Source organism: Coregonus clupeaformis, chromosome 15 (genome assembly GCF_020615455.1).
Source record: "Coregonus clupeaformis isolate EN_2021a chromosome 15, ASM2061545v1, whole genome shotgun sequence".
NCBI lineage: Eukaryota > Metazoa > Chordata > Actinopteri > Salmoniformes > Salmonidae > Coregonus > Coregonus clupeaformis.
Window position 1 is genome coordinate 56,339,465 of NC_059206.1, and position 27,967 is coordinate 56,367,431.

General features: G+C 42.9%; 1 protein-coding gene across 1 annotated transcript in view; it reads left to right on the top strand.

The window, feature by feature from the left end:
* LOC121583528 (tyrosine-protein phosphatase non-receptor type 13-like) overlaps window positions 1–27,967 on the top strand; it is a 150,176-nt gene that overhangs the window by 14,224 nt on the left and 107,985 nt on the right. The window contains 5 exon segments of the mRNA XM_045225454.1: window positions 8,756–8,806; window positions 8,809–8,847; window positions 13,475–13,571; window positions 24,351–24,600; window positions 24,898–24,972. Coding sequence (XP_045081389.1) covers window positions 8,756–8,806; window positions 8,809–8,847; window positions 13,475–13,571; window positions 24,351–24,600; window positions 24,898–24,972 — 512 coding nt within the window.

Sequence of the window (27,967 nt, forward strand, 5' to 3'; positions counted from 1 at the left end):
CGAATCAGTTGATTGGACATAGGGAGATGTGTAGCATCTTCAGGCCGAACACAGGTGAAAGCAGCTCCGCTATCCGCCATCACTTCCAATGGTCGGTTGTTTACTTTCACCTCAATTGTTGGATCTTTTCCGGTCCTGATGCTACCAGCTGACACCCCCTTTCGGATCTTCTGGGCACCTCTAGAATCCTGGCTCCGGGCCCCTATAAGGGTTCACCGGTCCTCCAAATGATCTTGACTGGCCCCTGTATCTTCCTCTGAAATTTCCTCTGGTGTTTCCTCCTGGCCCATTACACTCACGGGCAAAGTGACCAACCTGTCCACAATTATAACACACTTCTGAAGATTGCTGGAAGTATGGATTAAATCTTCCTCCTCTTCCCCTTCCTAAACCTTCTCGTCCTCTTCCTCTCCAATTCTGTGTCTGTCCGGAAACTGGCTGTGGATATGAAACAACTGGTCCCACTAGTGGTGGCTGGGACAATTGTGGTTGGTCCTGGGTCGGTTGAAGCTGTGGCAGTGATTGTTGATTTGGTGAACACTGATTCTGCATAACCAAAGCCTGTTTCTTCTCCGTCTTCTTATTCTCCACCAGTTGTATTTGATTGAGTTTTCTGAGAGTTTCTTGGTCCTGTTCTTTCTGGTTGTGTTTTTTTTTCCTGTATAGATCCACTTGATGGGCTATACATTTACATTTTACATTTTAGTCATTTAGCAGACGCTCTTATCCAGAGCGACTTACAGTTAGTGAATATACTGGCCCCCCGTGGGAATCGAACCCACAACCCTGGCGTTGCAAACACCATGCTCTATCAACTGAGCTACATCCCTGCCGGCCATTCCCTCCCTTACCCTGGACGACGCTGGGCCAATTGTGCGCCGCCCATGAGTCTCCCGGTCGCGGCCGGCTGCGACAGAGCCTGGATTCGAACCAGGATCTCTAGAGGCACAGTTAGCACTGCGATGCAGTGCCTTAGACCACTGCGCCACTCAGGAAACTATATGATCTGTATAGACACCTTTTGCCATGCTTCCAAGTCCAACCACCTCTGCCAGTTTGCTCCGTACTGGTGAGGGCAGCCCCATCTGCAGTTTAGCTCGCAAAATTGACTGCTCTATTTGACTCCCATCTGGATCATTTCCGGTAATATTTCTCCACACTTGATGAGCTCTTGACACATAGGCTCTCGGATTTCCTTGTTGTCCTAGTGGGTCAATCAGAATGTTGTCAGGATGCACATTTGTTGGAAACATATCTTTCAGTGCTCTCCACAGCCGATTTCTACTTGCAGCTAACAACTCAGGATAATTCACCGCAGTCCCCATATATCGATTAAGTCCAGCTCTCTGAATAATTTCCTCCATACCTGGAATCCCAAGGAGATTAGCCAAAAGTCTCTTAATGTCTCCTATGGCAGACTGTGTTCCCACCGTAATTTCTTCCAACTTTGAAATCCAAGGATATGCTCCATCTTGAAGAGTAGGCAGCTTCTCAAGTATTTCTGACATATCGGTACTCTGCAAAGGCTTATACTCCAGGTTCTGTCCTCGAATTATCACTGGCATCATCTTCTTACTTGTGCTCCCTTTTCTTGGCCGCAATGTATACTTCCTCTCCAATTTTTGGGATTCTTTTTTCAGCAGTTTTTCCATCTGTATCTTCAGCTTCTTGAGTTGTTCTTCCAATTCTCTTACTACTTCTAAATTATTTGCCTTATCCAAGCATGATATGCATCGATCCATATCTCTTTCTATTTCTTCTGTGCTAGTCATTGCAGGATAAAATCCTCTTGAACATGAAGCACCTTTAATCTCCAAATCTTCATCGCTGTCTCCATCTTCACTTTCATCAGAGGTCGAATCTCTTGTATCCTTCTTCTTCCAACTTCCATCACCCCTTCTTTCCGCTCTGGCCAACCTCCGTCTGATCACAGGGTCATATCCACCCATGATCACTTCTGAATCACTCTGATCATCATCATCATCTTCAAATTCCATCCTCCTGAACCTCACTCTACTCTTAGTTTGCAGACATGTCATTTTCATCTTACTTTTGGAGTTTGGATTCATCTTTATGGTCATTTCTACTTGTCCTCTCTCTATTATTCGTTCATCTTCATCTCTGATGCAATAATCACCCTCCTGAATGATCACTGGAAGCTGAGGATAGACGTCCTTAAACTCTACTTCTTCCTCATAATGTGGGGGTCTTTTTGCTGAATCCGTATGTGAGAAAGGTGTATTGACTTCTGCCATTAGATTTTCTGTTACCTTCGCCTCTTTTGCTATTTTCTCTATACCTCTCTCTTTTAACTTTTGTATCTTTTATCAGTTTTTGTCCCTCATTTTCAAACAACTTAAGAACACCCAGCTCTCTTTGTCCCTTTTCTTTACGTTGTTCCCCTTTTTTCCCCTTCTTTTGATCTGCCTTATATGTGGACACAAGCACTTGCATTATTTTAATTACGTCTGGGTTAAGAGTCCCTTCCACTGACCATGGTTGTTCAATGTCAGGCCAACGTTTATGCCATTTTCCAGATAACCTTGCAATACCATTAACTAAAGGGTTACTATTTTGTACTACATCAACAGGAGGAATTACTTTCGTAGTTTTGATGTCCTTTTTCCGCATTGTAACAACTCTTTTATATTCCTTTATTGTGATTTCTTTATTATTAATATTATTTTAAACTAATTAATTTGAAAACCAAAAATATACTTTAAGCTATGTAGCTTATCTTTCCCTCCTTTTTTTGTTTGTAATTTTTTTAACCAAATTATTGATTAGTGGCAATCTTACCACATCCGATAAAGAAAAGTAAAGGAAACTAGTCAACTTCAGAGCAATCAAAAAAGAAAGACTTGCAATCCAGCAACACTACAGCACCCACAAACCAATTGCTTAATAAGCACCCAATCACCTTAATTTTACAGAATAATCTCAGTGCTGGATTTCCAACACAACTCTAATCAAAACAACCCATGCACAAAAAAACAAACTCCAATGTGTAATTCTCAATCACATCAATTGATCAGTCTGTTGCCAAGTCCCTGCTAAATGGTCACAACATTAAATATTTTAGGCATACACAAACAGATAAATGCCCTTTATCGAGAAATGTGTCTCTAATATCCTGTAAGGGAAAGTACGTTTGTGGATAGAACAGTACTGGCCTTAATTGGACTGGATCCGGGACAGCACACGCTGTTGCGTGACGCACTGGTCAGCACCTCCTCTCTCTCTGTCTCCTCCTTCTCGTCTCTCACACCACAGGAGAACAAAAGAAACAGACAACAATTTAGTATTTTATGTACTCACTGGGTTATTTCAACCATACAATACAGATATTAAACTATTGGAGTAATCATCATATATGTTTTCTTAGTCAAGCAACAGCCACTTAACAGACAGAATACTTTATTCGTGTGTACTCAAATCTCCCCCTTTTCTTTTTTCAGCAATAAATCTGCGTGTCACAGCAGCTCAGTGCAGGCAGGGGAGTGGCATATTCGCTCTGTGTAACTGCAAACCCCTAGAACTCCACACATAGGCAGTTCATTTATTAGTGTGTCTTCAGAGTGAGATGAGCACTCCCGCAAGCAATTTTTCATTAAGTCAAACAGCAGACAGACCAGCTGTCTCTCCATTCTTTCCAACAAACCACATTTACCACACAGACAACAGTAACGCTGAACACAAAACATAGATCACAAATCCTACTTCGAAGTTACTTAACTTTAGTCTATTTTCTCTCTCCTCTTTCTTCACCCATTCTACTCCAATCTGCAGATTTATAGTTATTTTCTTATCCATTACAAATCCTCTCTATACAATCATAACGTCCTCCCGGGGGCTCATAGATTTTAACACATTTGAAAACGATCTCTCAAATGGAGACTCATAAGGTTGTAACCGTAATTAACAGATTTCCTTACAAAAAACTAAAACCCCTGTTCTCAACCAAAACATATATGTGTATATATATATTTAACATAAAATCTTATCATAGCATGAGTCGAGCATATAACTCTCTGCACAATCCACACAGCTCAAACACAGCAGAGACATCTTTATTTGCGCACACACACTCTCTTTCTCTCACACACACATGAAAACTATTCAATCAACAAGAATGCATTCATTCATACGGTTCCGTCGCTCCTTTTCCTTATTTTTCTTCCTAAATTTGTGCTACCTTGAGTTGCAGATATTCAATGAGAGGCTACTTCGGACATATAGGTTGTCAACTATATACCGAGAGGTAACATACAATTGAATTTGTATTCTACAATCTCCAGTTCCTTGGAACTGACCCGAAAATTCAACTAGTGACTTTCCAGGATTTGCGGCCCATCTAATGATCGCCTCATTTGAGGGCTTCCGTAGATCAGCGACGTCCTAATCAGTATACCTTTTTCCTTAGTTCCTTGTCCCTTATTCCTTCATTCTATTCCTTTTTCCCTTAAATTTTATTCAAGCCAAATTTCCCTGGGCCCAGTGTTATCAATTCCTTTTTTCCTTAGATCCTTTAGATCCGTTGTTTCCAACGCAAACAAAATTTTGAATGGAATCTCCTCACACAGCAATCACAGCATGGCACAAACATGTTCTTCACGGTGCATCCCCTCAACGCACACACAGCCACACGAACTGACCAGCGCCCAAAGTTGTGTGAAAGCTCACCTTATCTGTCGGCCTCTGGAGCGAGAGTCAGTTCGGAGCCCATGATGGAACGCTGAAACAGACGCAACTCGTCCCAAAATCCTCATCGCCAATTTCTGTAGTGGCCGAACAACGATGCTGCGATGAGGTGTTGATAAGAAATCCGCTGACACTGTACTTTGATTATAAAGGTTTATTATATCAAAGATTTCAGCATCAATTTACAGACTTCTGCAGAATCTGGAGAGCAACAAACCCAATCTCAAATATGTTCACTCTCCCCTTCCTTTGTTCAAACATGGTATACAGTGGGGAGAACAAGTATTTGATACACTGCCGATTTTGCAGGTTTTCCTACTTACAAAACATGTAGAGGTCTGTAATTTTTATCATAGGTACACTTCAACTGTGAGACGCAATCTAAAACAAAAATCCAGAAATTCACATTGTATGATTTTTAAGTAATTAATTTCCATTTTATTGCATGACATAAGTATTTAATCACCTACCAACCAGTAAGAATTCCGTCTCTCACAGACCTGTTAGTTTTTCTTTAAGAAGCCCTCCTGTTCTCCACTCATTACCTGTATTAACTGCACCTGTTTGAACTCGTTACCTGTATAAAAGACACCTGTCCACACACTCAATCAAACAGACTCCAACCTCTCCACAATGGCCAAGACCAGAGAGCTGTGTAAGGACATCAGGGATAAAATTGTAGACCTGCACAAGGCTGGGATGGGCTACAGGACAATAGGCAAGTAGCTTGGTGAGAAGGCAACAACTGTTGGCGCAATTATTAGAAAATGGAAGAAGTTCAAGATGACGGTCAATCACCCTCGGTCTGGGGCTCCATGCAATATCTCACCTCGTGGGGCATCAATGATCATGAGGAAGGTGAGGGATCAGCCCAGAACTACACGGCAGGACCTGGTCAATGACCTGAAGAGAGCTGGGACCACAGTCTCAAAGAAAACCATTAGTAACACACAACGCCGTCATGGATTAAAATCCTGCAGTGCACGCAAGGTCCCCCTGCTCAAACCAGCGCATGTCCAGGCCCGTCTGAAGTTTGCCAATGACCATCTGGATGATCCAGAGGAGGAATGGGAGAAGGTCATGTGGTCTGATGAGACAAAAATATAGCTTTTTGGTCTAAACTCCACTCGCCATGTTTGGAGGAAGAAGAAGGATGAGTACAACCCCAAGAACACCATCCCAACCGTTAAGCATGGAGGTGGAAACATCATTCTTTGGGGATGCTTTTCTGCAAAGGGGACAGGACGACTGCACCGTATCGAGGATGGATGGGGCCAACCCCAAGAACACCATCCCAACCGTTAAGCATGGAGGTGGAAACATCATTCTTTGGGGATGCTTTTCTGCAAAGGGGACAGGACGACTGCACCGTATCGAGGGGAGGATGGATGGGGCCATGTGTCGTGAGATCTTGGCCAACAACCTCCTTCCCTTAGTAAGAGCATTGAAGATGGGTCGTGGCTGGGTCTTCCAGCATGACAACGACCCGAAACACACAGCCAGGGCAACTAAGGAGTGGCTCCGTAAGAAGCATCTCAAGGTCCTGGAGTGGCCTAGCCAGTCTCCAGACCTGAACCCAATAGAAAATCTTTGGAGGGAGCTGAAAGTCCGTATTGCCCAGCGACAGCCCCGAAACCTGAAGGATCTGGAGAAGGTCTGTATGGAGGAGTGGGCCAAAATCCCTCCTGAGATGTGTGCAAACCTGGTGGCCAACTACAAGAAACGTCTGACCTCTGTGATTGCCAACAAGGGTTTTGCCACCAAGTACTAAGTCATGTTTTGCAGAGGGGTCAAATACTTATTTCCCTCATTTAAAATGTAAATCAATTTATAACATTTATGACATGCATTGTTCTGGAATTTTTTTTTGTTATTCTGTCTCTCACTGTTCAAATAAACCTTCCATTAAAATTATAGACTGATCATGTCTTTTTCAGTGGGCAAACGTACAAAATCAACAGGGGATCAAATACTTTTTTTCCCTCACTGTAGGGCCGTGCATTATAATGCTGAAACATGAGATGATGGCGGCGGATGAAACCGCTCGTCCACACAACGCCATACACACTGTCTGCCATCTGCCCGGTACAGTTGAAACCGGGATTCATCTGTGAAGAGCAGCTAAAATTTTAAGGAAGTTTTTTTCATGCATAGTTTACATAAATGTATGTTCGCTGGACGTCATGGTTGTCCCACTTTTGTCGCCCCGGAAGTTTGATAAAAAGTGTAATGATCCTCGCCTCGTCCAAGACCTGTTTGTGCTGTCTTGCCAACTTCTAGGGTTGTTGTCATTGAGGACAAACATGTTATGGTGATCCATCACAGGCCTAAGTGCTTTCACCTATTACTGTACTATGCAGAAAGTGTGGTATAGTAGTACAGTAGGTGTGTGGTACTATACCATTTAGATTGGTGCCGTGTCCGAATACCCATACTTGCGTTCTAAATATTTGGTATTTTGGGTATGCGAAAGTATATAATTTTTTTTATTTTATTTTTTTACTTTTGTTTATTCAGGGGAGCCCAATTGAGACCAGTGTCTCATTTGCAATAGTGCCCTGAGGACAAACATTTTATCAACACAACAACAAAATATAAAAACTGCAAGACAGCTATAAATATATTACATCAGGTTATTACAACAAGTTATTATAATCAATTGATACAATTGCACACTTCTGTAAACTCATTTAACAACAGAGCTTTAAACTGCCCTGTCCACACCAAGGAATCCAGGTGTAATTTGTTTTCTAAGGTATTCCATAACTATAGTATGTGAGGAAAAAAAAGTATGCTTTAAATGCTCGGATGTCATACTCATACCCGGATGTCATACATGATCTAGTAGAATTCGCCACACACAACTGAGGAAGAGACTAGTCATTTCAGACTTATGTGTGTTTGACAACAGTTGATAATCAGATAAATTGACGCGCTGTACCAAAATGAACGTATGGATGAGCCTAGTATATTGATATTTGTTGCTTACTGCATTTGTTTTTACTGTATAGTACATTTTAAATAGTATGTAGTACTATTACTATACAGTAAGCAGATTAAGTATGTAGTATGCAGTTTAAGTAAGTACTAGGCAAGTTAGATTTGAGGACATAGCCAGTGTGTCATGGTGATGAGTAGTAGAGGTCAAACGATCAGAGAGGGAAGCTTGGCAATGGGAGTTTCCAACCAAAGCTCTGCTCTATCCAGTCAACTCTCAGACAACCCTGCCTTGCTTTCACCCAGCCAACCCTGCGTGAGCTTCTGCTTCATGATCCAGTCAGTTTGCCTCTCACACAGCCACAGCCCAAGGCACTGCTTCATTTAGTCAACTCGTTTCTGACACAGCCCTGCCTCAGTGCTGACTCTCGCACAGCCAGCCCAGCCTGAGGCTGTCAAGACTAGAGAGGAAGATGTACGACACTTGGCAACTTGAAGCTAGCTGGCTTCACCTATTATTCATGCTAGTTTCTATCTGATTATAGGGACTTTTCATGCCATCTCTCCATGTTTGTTTACTTGCCCTGGCATGAGTTATTTGTATATCTTACGGTAGTCTCCACTAGGCTTTAGTTCATGTTCAGTCCAAGGAGGATTTGGGAGAATCACATTCCAGCAGTTGGAAAGGAACTACTGCTCTGAGCTCCCAAATGCCACCTGGTCAAAAGTAGGCCACTATATAGGGAATAGGGTGCCATTTGGGACACAGTATCTGTCTCTCCATGTGTGTGTGTGTGGGTTATATTTCTCCTGAGTTAACTTCTTCTTCTAATCAGTCAAAATCATCTTAAAATGAATTTATTTAAATGTCTTTGGTAAGAACATGGAATATGGCATCATGGATCAAACTTGTTTTTCTGTTTCAAAATTATGCTGTGCCACATATGTGAGAGCTGTGAGACCAAAAGGTCTAGGGCTATGATGCAGTGACTGTTCTCGCTTGAAAAATATTTTACACACTGCAGCTTCTCTACTGTCTGAGTGAATGTCTGATTGTGTGTTTCAGACCATAGAAGATGCAATATAATAACTCTGATGTAATAATTCTGTCTCCCAGACCCTCTCCACACCCACCGGAGGTACCACAGTGACTACAGCTCATCCAGTGAAAGCCCTCAGTAGACTCCTCAGATCCAGACTACAGACACGGTAGCATATCCTCATCTTTACCTATGGACATTTGAGTAAACACAAAACGTTAAAATGCATACCTACCGGTATAACTCAGAACTTTAAGCTTACAAGGGACTTTATGTCTCCTCAGTCTTGGTAAGGAAATTACAGTATGTATCACCAGCAACTTCACTGACACATTTAGCTAATGTTATCTTGATCAACTGTTTGATCTTTAGGAAACACTCACTGTAGCCACATTTATGTCATTTGGTTAATTTACATATAAAAAACAAATGGATAGCATACGATCATAGATACAATTTTGCTACAAAGGCCTACAAACATTTACAATGAATAGCATAATCACAATAATCACAAGAATGGCTTCAGATCAAAGTCTACGTTGAGACCGAAGGGAGCAAGGGTCTTTAAATTAAAGATCCAGGCAGCCTCTCGTTTTAACAATAAATTGTCGAGGTCACTCCCTCTCCTAGGGAGGGTGACGTGTTCGATGCCGATATAACGTAGGGACGAAATCGAGTGGTTCGCTTCCATAAAGTGGGCCGCAACTGGGTACGTTGAGTTTTTTGCACCTAATGGTGCTACAATGCACCAAGATTATTTTAATTCGCACTTCGTTTTACCCACATAATTTTTACCACAAGGACAAGTTACAGTGAGGGAAAAAAGTATTTGATCCCCTGCTGATTTTGTACGTTTGCCCACTGACAAAGACATGATCAGTCTATAATTTTAATGGTAGGTTTATTTGAACAGTGAGAGACAGAATAACAACAAAAAAATCCAGAAAAACGCATGTCAAAAAAGTTATAAATTGATTTGCATTTTAATGAGGGAAATAAGTATTTGACCCCTCTGCAAAACATGACTTAGTACTTGGTGGCGAAAGCCTTGTTGGCAATCACAGAGGTCAGATGTTTCCTGTAGTTGGCCACCAGGTTGGCACACATCTCAGGAGGGATTTTGTTCCACTCTTCTTTGCAGATCTTCTCCAAGTCATTAAGGTTTTGAGGCTGACGTTTGGCAACTGGAACCTTCAGCTCCCTCCACAGATTTTCTATGGGATTAAGGTCTGGAGACTGGCTAGGCCACTCCAGGACCTTAATGTGCTTCTTCTTGAGCCACTCCTTTGTTGCCTTGGCCGTGTGTTTTGGGTCATTGTCATGCTGGAATACCCATCCACGACCTATTTTCAATGCCCTGGCTGAGGGAAGGAGGTTCTCACCCAAGATTTGACGGTACATGGCCCCGTCCATCGTCCCTTTGATGCGGTGAAGTTGTCCTGTCCCCTTAGCAGAAAAACACCCCCAAAGCATAATGTTTTCACCTCCATGTTTGACGGTGGGGATGGTGTTCTTGGGGTCATAGGCAGCATTCCTCCTCCTCCAAACACGGCGAGTTGAGTTGATGCCAAAGTTCTCCTCTGAATCATTCAGATGTTCATTGGCAAACTTCAGATGCGGGCGCTGCAGGATTTCAGTCCTTCATGGCGTAGTGTGTTACCAATTGTTTTCTTGGTGACTATGGTCTCAGCTGCCTTGAGATCATTGACAAGATCCTCCCGTGTAGTTCTGGGCTGATTCCTCACCGTTCTCATGATCATTGCAACTCCACGATGTGAGATCTTGCATGGAGCCCCAGGCCGAGGGAGATTGACAGTTATTTTGTGTTTCTTCCATTTGCGAATAATCGCACCAACTGTTGTCACCTTCTCACCAAGCTGTTTGTAGCCCATTCCAACCCTGTGTAGGTCTACAATCTTGTCCCTGACATCCTTGGAGAGCTCTTTGGTCTTGGCCATGGTGGAGAGTTTGGAATCTGATTGATTGATTGCTTCTGTGGACAGGTGTCTTTTATACAGGTAACAAACTGAGATTAGGAGCACTCCCTTTAAGAGTGTGCTCCTAATCTCAGCTCGTTACCTGTATAAAAGACACCTGGGAGCCAGAAATCTTTCTGATTGAGAGGGGATCAAATACTTTTTTCCTTCACGGTATAAGATAGATAACTGCCTTAGTGGAGCATGTGATAACACCTTTGATTGGGATTTGTTTCCCTGTTTGGGGGTGTTTGAAGGATCTACATTATTAAGTGCCATTGCATCGAGCGCAGCCATTACACTTGTAGTTTCCATCTGGTAGAGGTGCAAATAGATGTTGTGCAGGGGTATTTTGGGGTGGTAAATCACAGTTTACCAATTGATCTTTGAGATTTCTGCCCCCTTCGAGAATACGACCAAGTGAGGGTCCGAAAACACATTACCGATACTGTCATCAGATCTTAGAATGTGCAAATGTTTGAACAATTCCCTTAATTTGTTCAGAGCACTTTGAATAGCGGGTAGTAAGAATGAAAGAAAGCGTATTTTTGCAAGACTGTCCTTGAAAGAGATCATGTCTCGATTTATTTTCGATTTTCTCAATGGAAGTATTAATCTGACAATTTTTGTACCCCCTCTCCTTTAAATTTATTTGCGTCTGAGCCGTATTTCTATCGAAATCTGATAGTTTTTTGCAAATTCTTTTGATTCGACAGAATTAGTTGTAGGGCAAATTGTTTTTCAAGGGAAGCGGGTGACAGCTATCAGCCCTCAACAAACTGTTATGATCAGTAGGTTTCCTGTAAAGATCAGTGTATAGAACATTATCCTCACACAAAATCAGAAGATCAAGGAAACTGATTTGACATGTGTCAGATTGCATAGTAAATCTCAGGTGCTCAGAACAAGAGTTAAGAAAAGCATGGAATGCCTGGAGCTGTTTTGCATCACCCCTCAATAGAACAAAAATATCAATGTACCGTTTCCAAATAATAATGTTAGGCAAGAAAACATTTTTGAGAAGATTGAGAATTTCTCCATGTAACCCACATACAAATTAGCATAGTTAGGAGCCATAGGGGATCCCATAGCAGTACCCTTCGTCATGTATGTGAGTACTATTTCAGCCAATGTTATAATGCATCAAAAGTAACTAACAAAATATTCTCAGGGAGAGGATCAAGAGATTCAATAATAGATATCATACTGCTGGTGTCCTTTACAAAGGAGGGGAGCTGTTCTGCGAGTGGTCTAATAAAAAAGTCAACAAAAGTCGATAAAGGGGACGTTACTGCATCAATGCCCGCTACAATAGAACACCCTGAAGGTTTTGCAACATTCTTGTGTAATTTAGGCAAAGTACAGTGGCAATTTTAGGGTGTTGAAAGCCAAAAAATAATGTTATTCTTTGGTGATTTGACCAGAACTTAAATACCCATCTAAGACAGTGAAGATAGTGTTCTGAAATTGGGAAGTGGGGTCACTTTTGAAATTCTTGTAAAAAGTGTTGTGAAGTAGTTGTCTATGACACTCATTTACATAAACTGTCCTATCCATGAGTACAACTGACCCACCCTTATCAACAGGGCGGGTAAGGACTGACGTATCGGATTGTAAATCAAGCAAAGCTTGTTTTTCATCCTTAGGTAAATTATGGAAAGATATGAACTCATGTTTGTTCTTAAGGAGATTACCAACATCTTTTTCAACGAGTCTGCAATATGTCTCAATAGAGTGATTGCAATTGGCTGGAGGTACAAAATAACTCTTACTTCTAAAAGGAGTCGGAGTATGTGCAGGTGAGCAGTCTACATGTTCAATTGAAATATCACAATTTGGGGAACTGAAGTATTCCCTTAAACGGATGTTTCCCAAAAAAATTTACATGTGTACCTTAACATCGAAATCGTTACACTGAGTTGTAGGCACAAAAGATAACCCTTTATTAAGCAAGGAGACATGAGCAGGGCTCAATATCTTGCTTGATAAATTAAAGACACTCAGTCCCGTGGGTTCTGGGACCGAGTGAACGGTTCCCTCTGCCTCTGGTAGTCGTTTCTTCATACCCCGTCGGGGACGACATCTCGTCGGTACTCGTGACCGCGGCCACCTCCGCACTTCTGTCGGCCCAGTCTCTCGTTGGAAGCGGATGCGGATGAGGCGCTGGTTGTAGAGCGTTGGTCAGACGGGAGTGGATAGAATTAAGCGGCCTCCCTCCTGCGTCTGTCATGGGAAGGAGGAGCTTTTTGGAAGCGAACCACTCGATTTTGTCCCAACGTTATATCGGCATCAAACACGTCACCCTCCCTAGGAGAGGACAATTTATTGTTAAAACTAGAGGCTGCCTGGATCTTTAACTTAAAGATCAATGTAGACTTTGATCTGAAGCCATTCTTGTGATTATTGTGATTTTACTATTCATTGTAAATGTTTGTAGGCCTTTGTAGCCAAATTGTATCTATGATCATATGCTATCCATTTGTTTTTTATATGTTCTATTTATATCTGTAAATTAACCAATGATATCAATCCACTCCTGGCCATGATAACAGACACCTGTGTGTGTCCTTTGACACTATATAAACTAGTGACCCGCAGTGTTTGTCATTATACCATGATGAAGACAGCTTGTCTGACGAAACGTTGGTTATTAGGTTATTAAATTATTGCATCTGAGCTCCTAGAGTGTGCGGCTCTCCTTTTTCTTTTTCAAGTGTTTTACTCCGCTGGCCAGCACCTCGCCTAAACAGGTGTGCGTTTCTTTCGCCTCCAGATTATAATGTAAGACTTAAACAGTAACTCCTATCTGTACTGTTCCAGCTAAGAAACCAGAGGAAGTGAGGCGGTACAGCTCCCAGGTGGCTCTCTCAGACCATGACGGCATGTCTCTCACCAGCCACAACACACAGAGGCACAGGTACATACCCTCAACTGAGCTATCACCTGTCTCACTAGCCACACTTTACCTTCATTTCCTCACTTCCTACTAAGAGTTTCACCTGGGTTGCATTCATAAGGGCACACAACGGAAAGGGTTTTGAAACATTTCATAACAGAAAATTAATGAGCGTTTCTTATTTGACGAGTCCAGGTCATCCTTCCCTGTTTGTCTGTTTTCTTCCGTTTGGTGCCTAATGAACACGACCCTCTCGCTCTGTCTCTGTGACTTTCTCCACTCTCACATTCCTAGTGGTCACTCATGCAGGCCACATGCCTCTGAGTCCTCCTTTAGCGACACATACCTTGGTCCATAGTAACATTACAAACCCTGACCCAGATTAGCGACCTGTTAATGTTCAGCTAAAGGTAGCTTGGGGTGAAGCTACTCTCACGCCGCTCACGTTGCACACGACCGACCGGCAACATAGTTTTGGGATTTTATTAGGATCCCCATTGTCTTACTGGGGTCCGACACATAACGATAAATACATTGCATATACTTTATATATTTAAAAACTTTAACATGTAGTGTCTGTGTGTTTGCATCTATAAATTACACATACTGTGTGTCAGTACATACACAAAAAAAGTAGGTCACATGAGGGAGATGCGTTGTGCCGTGAGGTGTTGCTTTATTTGTTTTTTTAAACTAGGTTTGCTGTTCACTTGCGCTATATGAGATGGAAGAGAGTTCCATGCAATCATGGCTCTGTATAATACTGTATGTTTTCTTGAATTTGTTCTGGACCTGGCGACTGTGAAAGACCCCTGGTGGCATGTCTGGTGGGATAAGTGTGTGTCAGTGCTATGTGTAAGTTGACTAATGTTTCTTATAAAAACAAGAAGCGATCCAGTCAGTCTTTCCTCAACTTTTAGCCAAGAGAGACTGGCATTGATATTAGCATGCCGCGTTGTTCTGGGCCAGCTGCAGCTTAACTAGACCCTGCAGGACTTGCTATGGTGGAGTGTGGTGTCAAAAAAGCAGAGCATCTCTTTATCATGGACAGACCTCCCAATCTTTATAACCATTGAATCAATATCTTTTGACCATGACAGTTTACAATCTAAGGTAAAACCAGGTAATTTATTCTCCTCAACTTGCTCAACAGCCACTCCATTCATTACCAGATTCAGCTGAGTTCTAGAACTTAGGGAATGATTTGTATCAAATTTAATTTATATTTATATGTATTTATTAAGGATCCCCATTAGCTGCTGCCTTGGCAGCAGCTACTCTTCCTTGGTTCCAGCAACATTAATGCAGTTAAATACAGTACCAGTCAAAAGTTTGGACACACCTACTCATTCAAGGGTTTTTCTTTATTTGTACTATTTTCTACATTGTAGAATAATAGTGAAGACATCAAAACTATGAAATAACACATATGGAATCATGTAGTAACCAAAAAAGTGTTAAATATGTTTATATTTGAGATTATTCAAAGTGGCCACCCTTTGCCTTGATGAATGCTTTGCACACTCTTGACGTTCTCTCAACCAGCTTCATGAGGTAGTCACCTGGAATGCATTTCAATTAACAGGTGTGCCTTGTTAATTTGTGGAATTTATTTCCTTCTTAATGCGTTTGAACCAATCAGTTGTGTTGTGACAAGGTAGGGGTGGTATACAGAAGATAGCCCTATTTGGTAAAAGACCAAGTCCATATTATGGCAAGAACGGCTCAAATAAGCACAGAGAAATGATATTCCATCATTGCTTTAAGACATGAAGGTCAGTCAATTCGGAACATTTCAAGAACTTTGAAAGTTTCTTCAAGTGCAGTCGCAAAAACCATCTGGCTCTCATGAGGACCGCCACAGGAAAGGAAGACCCAGAGTTACCTCTGCTGCAGAGTATAAGTTCATTAGAGTTCACTGCACCTCGGATTGCAGCCCAAATAAATGCTTCAAGTAACAGACACATCTCAATATCAACTGTTCAGAGGGGACTGTGTGAATCAGGCCTTCATGGTCAAATTGCTGCAAAGAAACCACTACTAAAGGACACCAATAAGAAGAAGAGACTTGCTTGGGCAAAACAACATGAGCAATGGACATTAGACCGGTGGAAACTTGTCCTTTGGTCTGGAGTCCAAATTGTAGATTTTTGGTTCCAACCGCCTTGTCATTGTGAGACGCGGTGTGGGTGAACGGATTATCTCCGCATGTGTATTTCCCACCATAAAGCATGGAGGACGAGGTGTTATGGTGTGGGGGTGCTTTGCTGGTGACACTGTCTGTGGTTTATTTAGAATTCAAGGCATACTTAACCCGCATGGCAACCACAGCATTCTGCAGTGATACGGACAATGACCAAACACATCTCCAGGCTGTGTAAGGGCTATTTTACCAAGAAGGAGAGTGATGGGGTGCTACATCAGATGACCCGGCCTCCACAATCCCCCGACCTCAACCAAATTGAGATGGTTTGGGATGAGTCGGACCGCAGAGTGAAGGAAAAGCAGCCAACAAGTGCTCAGCATATGTGGGAACTCATTCAAGACTGTTGGAAAAGCATTCCAAGTGAAGCTGGGTGAGAGAATGCCAAGAGTGTGCAAAGCTGTCATCAAGGCAAAGGGTGGCTATTTGAAGAATCTCAAATATAGAATATATTTTGATTTGTTTAACACTTTTTGGGTTACTACATGATTCCATATATGTTATTTCATAGTTTTGATGTCTTCACTATTATTATACAATGTAGAAAATAGTTTTTTTTTAAAAAGATAAACCCTTGAATGAGTAGATGTTTTTTGACCGCTAGTGTTCTTTTTTTTCAACAGGAGTGGCTATTGAGTCAGCTACCATGCCAGGAGGTTTATAATTATTGATCGATAACTTAACTTAAAAGTATGAGTATGATGGCTCACTGTTTGTTGTTGGCATTTCATTAAAATAATTGGCAACATCAAATGGTTTTGAGATGAATAAGTCATCTGATTTAATGAAAGATGGAGTTAAATTTGTCTTGCTGCCCCTTAATTTCATTTAAAGTACTTGATCATGGCTTCATAATACAGTTTCTTCTTCTTTTTGTTTAGTCAATTTGCAGTAAGTCAGCCAGTCAGATGTGGAGCCTGACTTATTAGCCACTCCTTTTGCCCCATCTCTTTCAACCATACAGTTTTTCAATTCCTCATCATTCCATTGAGAGCTTAACTGTTCTAACAGTCAGTTTCTTAACATGTGCATGTTTATCAATAATTGGAAGAAGCAGTTTAATAAATTCATCAAGTGCAGTGTCTGGATTCTCCTTATTAATCACTTCAGGCCAACAAATATGTTTTAGTGTTGGGAGGTGTGTCGTACTTAAGGTATGGAAGATGTCCCTCTTCTTGGAAGTCAGTGGAGTTTTCTATAAGGAAAATCAGTCTATGTATACTATGTAAATGATCCCTACTCAATTTCAGTCATTCACACCTGCTATAGGGTAAGGTTTACTTCTTAAAGGGTAATGTTAACATTTACTTCTTGAAGTAGCCTTACCTGTGGGGTGTATGATGGCCCTGCGACACCCCTTGATGACTAAGTTAATGTATAACATGTCCCTCTAGTCTAAGGGTGTTTCTGAAATGGCACCCGATTCCGATTTAGTGGACTACTTTTCACCAGAGCCCTGGTCAAAGGTAGTGCACTACATTGGGAAGTGTTTACCAAGCCCCTGGCCTATCCAGAGGGGGTACTTGAAAAGACTCATGAGTCCATAGGGTTACTGGTAAAATGCACATCAGGGGGTACTTCAGGGGTACTCCGGGCAGAGCAATATTCAGTTGGTGGTACGGTAACCAACAAATGTTGGGAACCACTGGCATGGGGAATAAGGTGTCATTTGGGACTCAGTCTAGTAGTGGGCTGTCATGGTAACAGTCTAACAGCAGCCAACTGCTGGCTCTCTGCTGGGCTGTAGTGCTGTAGTGTGGTGTAGTTAATCAGTTTGATTTCATAATTGATCCTGTGTGTAGGCAGAGACAGAGGGCACAGGGCCACAGAGTGGATCCACACACACACACCAAACGGCTGGGTCGGGTCACATGCATGTGCGCGGAGGTCACTGTGATGTGAAAACACCATTCAGCACTGATCTGACTCTAATCTTTGGCATCACACAGCGTGTGTGTGTGTGTGTCCCAAATTTACATCTCTAACTCCATGCAAAGTGTTGACAGTAATACCAGCCCAAACCGGCCGTGACACGGATGCTTAAAACATGGCAGAGCAATTATCCTCTGTCCTAGTGCCGTTTGGTTTTTACTGATATGTTCTGGTGCTTCAGATTTTCACATTAAACCTTCACATTTTAAAGCCGTTCAGATTGTAATTTGATGAGAGGCTTAAAATTGTAGTTTATGTGACTCAAAGCTTTAGTGTAAAGTTCAGTGGTCAGGGCCGTATCACATCAATTAAAGAGTGTGTTGAATTTCTGATTTCATATCTATAAAATGATATTTCTCCTTACCATAAAACCAACGATGCACAATGTAATGAGTTTACACAACCTTTCTCAGGCATTTAACCTTGTCACCATATGATGTCCAGATATAAATGTTTAATGTAGAACAGATATGCTTGTCTGGGTCATTTAGAATAAGGAATCATGGCAGTTCTATTTATTGCATTTCTATCTGAAACATCTCCTCACCCCTGTCTTCTGCAGACTGTATGAATGTGCAACCACAGAATTAGAATGAGACTTTAAAAATATATATTTGTAAGGTATTTTCTGACTTTGTTAAACAGATAGAGACAGAGGATGACAGCGGGGAAAGATAATGGTTGTGTAAAAGGGCAGTAGGCCAGATTCGAACATATGTTGACACTGTAGACGTGTGCCGGAGGCAGCGGCTTAGACACTAGACAACTCTAGGCCTCTAGATTCTATTTTTATGGGTGCAACATTACAGAATGTTCAGATAGAAATGTATTGCGTAGAACCGGTATGCTTATCTGTAATTTAGAACAGGTATTAATGTCATCAAAAAGAAAGGAGGACCAAGGCACTCTTCATATAAGTAAAATGCCTTTATTTGTATGGCACTCCCTGACGAAGGAAACGCATCAGAGTTTTGAAATCTTTGTTCCATTGAACATGCCATACAAATAAAGGCATTTTAATTATTAGATGTGTGTGCTTTTCCCTGTGGATATATAATTATATGAAGAGTGTCTTGGTCCTCTTTTCTTTTTGATGACCAATTTACCCCTTTTACCAAAGAGCACCTTTTATCTACAAAGACCTACTATTGTGTACCCTAGCAACACTTCCCTTCTATAATGTTTTAAAGGTTGTCACGCTCATCGGGAACAGAGGAGGACCAAGGCGCAGCGTTGAATGCGAACATATTTATTTATATAATGATCACACGATCAAAACAACAAAACGATGACGTGACAGTCAATGGTCAAACACAAACCAACACGAACAAGAAACCACAATGAATGAATGCCTAACGGCTACCTAAGTATGACTCCCAATCAGAGACAACGAGCTACAGCCGTCTCTGATTGGGAGCCACCCTGGCCAACATAGATATACAACAACTAGAACCAACACACATGAAAACTCACACCCTGGCTCAACATACTAGAGTCCCCAGAGCCAGGGCGTGACAGTACCCCCCCCCTAAAGGCGCGGACTCCGACCGCGCCAACCAAATACCACAGGGGAGGGACCAGGTGGGCACTCCACCTTGGCGGCGGATCCGGCTCCGGGCATGATCCCCACTCGCTCTCTAACCCCCCAAAGTACCCCTGGTCCGGTCTGGCCCTGCTGACCGGAGCTGGACTGCACACTGGTGGAGCGGATTGCTCTAGCTCCGGCGTGAAGCAGCTGACCCGTGCTGAACCAGGCACCAGTGGAACAGGCACGGGCTGTGCCGGACTGACGACGCCCACCACTGGCTTGGTGTGGGGAGCAGGAGCGGGCCGAACCGGGCTGACGAAGCGCACCACTGACTTGGTGCGGGGAGCAGGAACGGGCCGAGCCGGGCTGACGAAGCGCACCACTGACTTGGTGCGGGGAGCAGGAACGGGCCGAGCCGGGCTGACGAAGCGCACCACTGACTTGGTGCGGGGAGCAGGAACGGGCCGAGCCGGGCTGACGAAGCGCACCACTGACTTGGTGCGGGGAGCAGGAACGGGCCGAGCCGGGCTGACGAAGCGCACCACTGACTTGGTGCGGGGAGCAGGAACAGGCCGGACCGTACTGGGGACACACACCACTGGTCCTACGCAGGGATCTGGAATGGACCGGACTGGTAACACACCCCAGTACCTCTCGCCGTGCCTCTACACCTTCCATCCCCTCTTCGACCAGTGGCCCCCGTAACCTGGCGGCCTCCTCTGCCAACGCGCTGGGCCGCTCTGCCGCGGTCTCCTGCTGGCCCGTCGTCCACGGCGTTAGCCCCCCCCTAAAAATGTTCTGGGCGTCTCTCCTACCCGTGGACCAGGTCTCCATGTCCCTCGCCAGCCTTTCGCCCTTCTGCTTCCATGTCAAGCCCTTCTCTTCCTCACCCGGCTTGACCCAGTCGAGGAGGCGAAGGAGATCTGCTAGAGATCTCCCTGGCGATGGCTCCTGGACACGCTGCTTGGTCCAGTCTTGGTGGTTTCTTCTGTCTCGCTCGTCGGGAACAGAGGAGGACCAAGGCACAGCGTTGAATGCGAACATATTTATTTATATAATGATCACACGATCAAAACAACAAAACGATGACGTGACAGTCAATGGTCAAACACAAACCAACACGAACAAGAAACCACAATGAATGAATGCCTAACGGCTACCTAAGTATGACTCCCAATCAGAGACAACGAGCTACAGCCGTCTCTGATTGGGAGCCACCCTGGCCAACATAGATATACAACAACTAGAACCAACACACATGAAAACTCACACCCTGGCTCAACATACTAGAGTCCCCAGAGCCAGGGTGTGACAAAGGTCCAATGCAGCCGTTTTAAAGTCAACATCATATTATTTCTGGGTAACAATTAAATACCTTACTGTGATCATTTTCAATTAAAATTGTAAAAAAATAAATAAACAAATATAGCTTTTTAGCGAAGAGCAATTTCTCAAGCAATAATTTAGCTAAGACTGTCTGGGAGTGGTCTGACTGGGGAGGGGGAAAATGAAAACTAGCTGTTAGTGGCAGAGAGAATTGGAACTCTTTCTTATTGGTCTATTAACTACACTGAACAAAAATATGAATGCAACATGCAACAATTTCTAATATTTTACTGAGTTACAGTTCATATAAGGAAATCAGTCAATTGAAATAACTTCATTAGGCCCTAATCTATGGGTTTCACATGACTGGGAATCCAGATATGCATCTGTTGGTCACAGTACCTTAAAAAAATAGGTAGGGGCGTAGATCAGAAAACCAGTCAGTATCTGGTGTAACCACCATTTGCCTTATGCATCGGGGGCAGGTAGCCTAGCAGTTAAGAGTGTTGGGCCAGTAACCGAAAGGTTGCTGGTTCTAATCCCAGATCTGTTGATGTGCCCTTGAGCCCTTAACCCTAATTTCTCTTGTAAATCGCTCTGGAGCGTTTGCTAAATGACTAAAATGTAAATGTAAAATGCAGCGCGACACATCTCCTTCGCATAGAGTTGATCAGGCTGTTGATTGTGGCCTGTGGAATGTTGTCCCACTCCTCTCCAATGGCTGTGCGAAGTTGCTGGATGTTAGCGGGATCTGGACTACGCTGTTGTACACGTCGATCCAGAGTATCCCAAACATGCTCAATGGGTGACACGTCTGGTGAGTATGCAGGCCATGGAAGAACTGGAACATTTTCAGCTTCCAGGAATTGTGTACAGATCCTTGCGACATGGAGCCGTACATTATCATGCTGAAACATGAGGTGATGGCGGCAGATCTTTGTGCATTCAAATTGCCATTGATAAAATGCAATTGTGTTTGTTGTGTGTAGCTTGTGCCTGCCCATAGTATAACCCCACCGCCATCATGGGGCACTCAGTTTCACAACGTTGACATCAGCAAACCTCTCGCCCACACGACGTCATACACGTCTGCCATCTGCCCGGTACAGTTGAAACCAGGATTAATCCGTGAAGAGCACACTTCTCCAGCATGCCAGTGGCCATCAGAGGTGAGCCTTTGCTCACTGAAATCGGTTACGACACCGAACTGCAGTGAGGTCAAGACCCTGGTGAGGACGACGAGCACGCAGATGAGCTTCCCTAAGATTGTTTCTGACAGTTTGTGCAGAAATTCTTTGGTAGTGAAAACCAACAGTTTGGTCTCAGACGATCCCACAGGTGAAGAAGCCGGATATGGAGGTCCTGGGCTGGTGTGGTTACCTGTGGTCTGTGGTTGTGAGGCCGTTTGGACGTACTGCCAAATTCTCTAAAACGACGTTGGAGGCATTGTGTGAGAGAACTCACATTTTAGAGTGGCCTTTTATTGTCCCCAGCACAAGGTGCGCCTGTGTAATGATCATGCTATTTAATCAGCTTCTTGATATGCCACACCTGTCAGGTGGATGGATTATCTTGGCAAACGAAAAATGCTCACGAACAGATAGGTAAACAAATTTGTGCACAACATTTTAGAGAAATAAGCTTTTTGTGTGTATGAAACATTTCTTGGATCTTTTATTTTAGCTCATAAAACATGGGACCAACACTTTACATTCATGCGTCCATATTTTTGTTCAGTATAATTTAGGCAGGCCAAAACTCCAACCCACCAAAACAGGTTGAAATTTCAGGCTCTTACACTAAAAGGGCATTATCATAATTTTCAAAATTTCACATTATTATTACAACCTCAGAGACGGGTTAGCTAACAACATCACGAAAACAATGCATGCACTTCAATAAGGCAGAACGCTGTGTGCTTTTGTGATTCTGGATGGCCAGATAGCTAGCAACAATGACAAGAAGCTGCCGTGTGGGGAATTGTAGGTGGCTCGTTTCAGCTAGTTTTATCTTGTTCTTGTTTTGACCGATGTCACGTCTTTGCTAATATGGCTATAATTCACTAGCTAGCTAACCAACAACTGTAACAATGTATTTGAGAGACAAGTGCTCATTGTGCAAATGTATTTTCAATAAACATTGGAGACTAAATATATTTTATATGTTACCAACAATCTAAGCCAAACCCATCTGTTTTTCCCCACAGTTGTGCACGCATCGGTTTTGTAGCTAAACAACCAACCCGTCTATAGTGTGGAAATATACAGTACCAGTCAAAAGTTTGGACACACCTACTCATTCAAGGGATTTTCTTTATTTTTAGTGTTTTCTACATTGTAGAATAATAGTGACTATATCAAAACTATGAAATAACACATATGGAATCATGTAGTAACCAAAAGAGTGTTAAACAAATCAAAATATATTTTATGTTTGAGATTCTTCAAAGTAGCCACCCTTTGCCTTGAGGACAGCTTTGCACACTCTTGGCATTCTCTCAACCAGCTTCATGAGGAATGCTTTTCCAACAGTTCAAGGAGTTCCCACATATGCTAGGCACTTGTTGGCTGCCTTTCCTTCACTCTGCGGTCCAACCCATCCGAAACCATCTCAATTGGGTTGAGGTCGGGGGATTGTGGAGGCCAGGTCATCTGATGCAGCACTCCATCACTCTCCTTGGTCAAATAGCCCTTACACAGCCTGGAGGTGTGTTGGGTCATAGTCCTGTTGTAAAACAAATGAGAGTCCCACTAAGCCCAAACCAGATGGGATGACGTATCGCTGCAGAATGCTGTGGTAGCCATGCTGGTTAAGTGTGCCTTGAATTCTAAATAATTCACTGACAGTGTCACCAGCAAAGCACCCCCACACCATCACACCTCCTCCTCCATGCTTCATGGTGGGTACCACACATGCAGAGATCATCCGTTCACCTACTCTGCGTCTCACAAAGACACAGCAGTTGGAACCAAAAATCTCAAATTTGGACTCTTTAGACCAAAGGACATATTTCCACCGATCTAATGTCCATTGCTCTTGTTTCTTGGCCCAAGCAAGTCTCTTCTTATTATTGGTGTCCTTTAGTAGTGGTTTCTTTGCAGCAATTCGACCATGAAGGCCTGATTCACGCAGTCTCCTCTGAACAGTTGATGTTGAGATGTGTCTGTTACTTGAACTCTGTGAAGCATTTATTTGGGCTGCAATCCGAGGTGCAGTGAACTCTAATGAACTTATCCTCTGCAGCATAGGTAACTCTGGCTCTTCCTTTCCTGTGGTGGTCCTCATGAGAGCCAGTTTCATCATAGCGGTTGATGGTTTTTGCGACTACACTTGAAGAAACTTTCAAAGTTCTTGACATTTTCCGGATTGACTGACCTTCATGTCTTAAAGTATTGATGAACTGTCATTTCTCTTTGCTTATTTGAGCTGTTCTTGCCATAATATGGACTTGTTATTTTACCAAATAGGGTTGTTTTCTATAAACCACCACTACCTTGTCACAACACAACTGATTGGCTCAAACGCATTAAGAAGGAAAGAAATTCCACAAATTAACTTTTAAGATAGCACACCTATTAATTGAAATGCATTCCAGGTGACTACCTCATGAAGCTGGTTGAGAATGCCACTTTTTTGGTTACTACATGATTCCATATGTGTTATTTCATAGTTTTGATGTCTTTACTATTATTCTACAATGTATTGTAATGTAAAATTAAGAAAAATCCTTGAATGAGTAGGTGGGTCCAAACTTTTGACTGGTACTGTATATAACACACAGGAAACTCTGTTCTATGTCCTTCCCATGCAGGTTGTATGAAGGTGCAGCAGACAAGGGGCTGGTAGGAGCAGAGCTGATGCTCCAGCGACAGGAGGAGGAGGTTCAAAGGATCCAGGCTTACCTGGATAACAGGCTGTCCCAAGCCTCCCTCTACCCAGGGGATGACCGCCGTACCTCAGGCCTCTTTCCCGGAGATGAGCCCCTGGCCCTGGCACACAACTCCATGCTGGACCTCCGAGACCCTCTTAATGCCACACTACCACACCATTGCAACCCTAGGGTATGTACTACTCACGCCAGCTACCACACACACTACCACACCAACGCAGACCTAAGGTAGATTGTGCTAACATATCCACTCCTACACTCACTACCACACCGCAAATCTACTGTAGCCTCCCTACCTCTCAGGTTTAGAGCTAGATCAAAGCTGTATCTTTGAATTGTGTCTTTGTGAAACACAGCTGCTGATTCAGATAGAACATATAGGCCTAATATTACAGCACAACATAGTACAGTATGTGTGTGTAATTCAACCTCTTCTTACTCTGTACACTGTTTTTCTTCCCCACTGCAGAATTTCTTTGGTCCTGAATTTGTGAAGATGACGAATGAGCCATGTGTTCCCTTAACTGTTCCTTCTTCAATAATGGTGAGACTCATTACATCAATGTGTTTCACACAGGCTAGTGGAGCAGGCTGATTAGAGACAGTGGTTGATGGAGTGAGGGTTATGACAGTGGAATGGAATGGAATGGAAAAGGTCCTTCCTCTCCTCTTCAGATCTGGGTTCAAACCGTATTTGCTTTCGTTTGAATCATTTACAGTGGGGAGAAGAAGTATTTGATACACTGCCGATTTTGCAGGTTTTCCTACTTACAAAGTGGTCTGTCATTTTTTATCATAGGTACACTTCAACTGTGAGAGACGGAATCTAAAACAAAAATCCAGAAAATCACATTGTATGATTTTTAAGTAATAATGTGCATTTTATTGCATAACATAAGTATTTGATACATCAGAAAAGCAGAACTTAATATTTGGTACAGAAACCTTTGTTTGCAATTACAGAGATCACACGTTTCCTGTAGGTCTTGACCAGGTTTGCACACACTGCAGCAGGGATTTTGGCCCACTCCTCCATACAGACCTTCTCCAGATCCTTCAGGTTTCGGGGCTGTCACTGGGCAATACGGACTTTCAGCTCCCTCCAAAGATTTTCTATTGGGTTCAGGTCTGGAGACTGGCTAGGCCACTCCAGGACCTTGATATGCTTCTTACGGAGCCACTCCTTAGTTGCCCTGGCTGTGTGTTTTGGGTCGTTGTCATGCTGGAAGACCCAGCCACGACCCATCTTACTGAGGGAAGGAGGTTGTTGGCCAAGATCTCGCGATACATGGCCCCATCCCCTCAATACGGTGCAGTCATCCTGTCCCCTTTGCAGAAAAGCATCCCCAAAGAATGATGTTTCCACCTCCATGCTTCACGGTTGGGATGGTGTTCTTGGGGTTGTACTCATCCTTCTTCTTCCTCCAAACACGGCGAGTGGAGTTTAGACCAAAAAAAACTTTATTTTTGTCTCATCAGACCACATGACCTTCTCCCATTCCTCCTCTGGATCATCCAGATGGTCATTGGCAAACTTCAGATGGGCCTGGACATGCGCTGGCTTGAGTAGGGGGACCTTGCGTGCGCTGCTGGATTTTAATCCATGACGGCGTAGTGTGTTACTAATGGTTTTCTTTGAGACTGTGGTCCCAGCTCTCTTCAGGTCATTGACCAGGTCCTGCCTTGTAGTTCTGGGCTGATACCTCACCTTCCACATGATCATTGATGCCCCACGAGGTGAGATCATGCATGGAGCCCCAGACCAAGGGTGATTGACCGTCATCTTGAACTTCTTCCATTTTCTAATAATTGCACCAACAGTTGTTGCCTTCTCACCAAGCTGCTTGCTTATTGTCCTGTAGCCCATCCCAGCCTTGTGCAGGTCTACAATTTTATCCCTGATGTCCTTACACAGCTCTCTGGTCTTGGCCATTGTGGAGAGGTTGGAGTCTGTTTGATTGAGTGTGTGGACAGGTGTCTTTTATACAGGTAATGAGTTCAAACAGGTGCAGTTAATACAGGTAATGAGTGGAGAACAGGAGGGCTTCTTAAAGAAAAACTATCAGGTCTGTGAGAGCCGGAATTCTTACTGGTTGGTAAGTGATCAAATACTTATGTCATGCAATAAAATGCAAATTAATTACTTATAAATCATACAATGTGATTTTCTGGATTTTTGTTTTAGATTCCGTCTCTCACAGTTGAAGTGTACCTATGATAAAAATTACAGACCTCTACATGCTTTGTAAGTAGGAAAACCTGCAAAATCGGCAGTGTATCAAATACTTGTTCTCCCCACTGTAACTGTTCTTGATTGAGCCTACCTGGCCACAGTGGAACCAATGAAATAGTTCCAAAAGTGCAAACCCTAACCCTGCCCACCTGGCAACTCCAAGCATGCTCAATCAAACTCTGTCGTATATATATATACACACACACACACACACACACACGGTCCACAGTTTTAGATCACCTACTCATTCAAGGGTTTTTCTTTCTTTTTACAATTTTCTACATTGTAGATTAATAGTGAAGACATCAAAATGATTCAATAAAACATATGGAATTATGTAGTAACCAAAAAAGTGTTAAACAAATCAAAATATATTTTATATTTGAGATTCTTCAAATAGCCACCCTTTGCCTTGATGACAGCTTTGCACACTCTTGGCATTCTCTCAACGAGCTTCATGAGGTAGTCACCTGGAATGCATTTTAACTAACAGGTGTGCTTTCTTAAAAGTTAATTTGTGGAATTTCTTTCCCTCTTAATGCGTTTGAGCCAATCAGTTGTGTTGTGACAAGGTAGGGGTGGTATACAGAAGATAGCCCTATTTGGTAAAATACCAAGTCCATATTATGGCAAGAACAGCTCAAATAAGCAAAAAGAAATGACAGTCCATCATTACTTTAAGACATGAAGGTCAGTCAAAACGGAAAATGTCAAGAACTTTGAAAGTTTCTTCAAGTGCAGTTGCAAAAACCATCAAGCGCTATGATGAAACTGGCTCTCATGCTCTCAAAGGAAGACCCAGAGTTTCCTCTGCTGCAGAGGATAAATTCATTAGAGTTACCAGCCTCAGAAATTGCAGCCCAAATAAATGCTTCATAGAGTTCAAGTAACAGATACATCTCAACATCAACTGTTCAGAGGAGATTGTGTGAATCAGGCCTTCATGGTCGAATTGCTGCAAAGAAACCACTACTAAAGGACACCAATAAGAAGAAGAGACTTGCTTGGGCCAAGAAACATGAGCAATGGACATTAAACCGGTGGAAATGTGTCCTTTGGTCTGGAGTCCAAATTGGAGATTTTTGGTTCCAACCACCGTGGCTTTGTGAGATGCGGTGTGGGTGAATGGATGATCTCCGCATGTGTATTTCCCACCATAAAGCATGGAGGAGGACTACCTTGTTATGGTGTTGAGGTGCTTTGCTGGTGACACTGTCTGTCATTTAATTCGAATTCAAGGCACACTTAACCAGCATGGCTACCACAGCATTCTGCAGCGATACGCCATCCCATCTGGTTTGGGCTT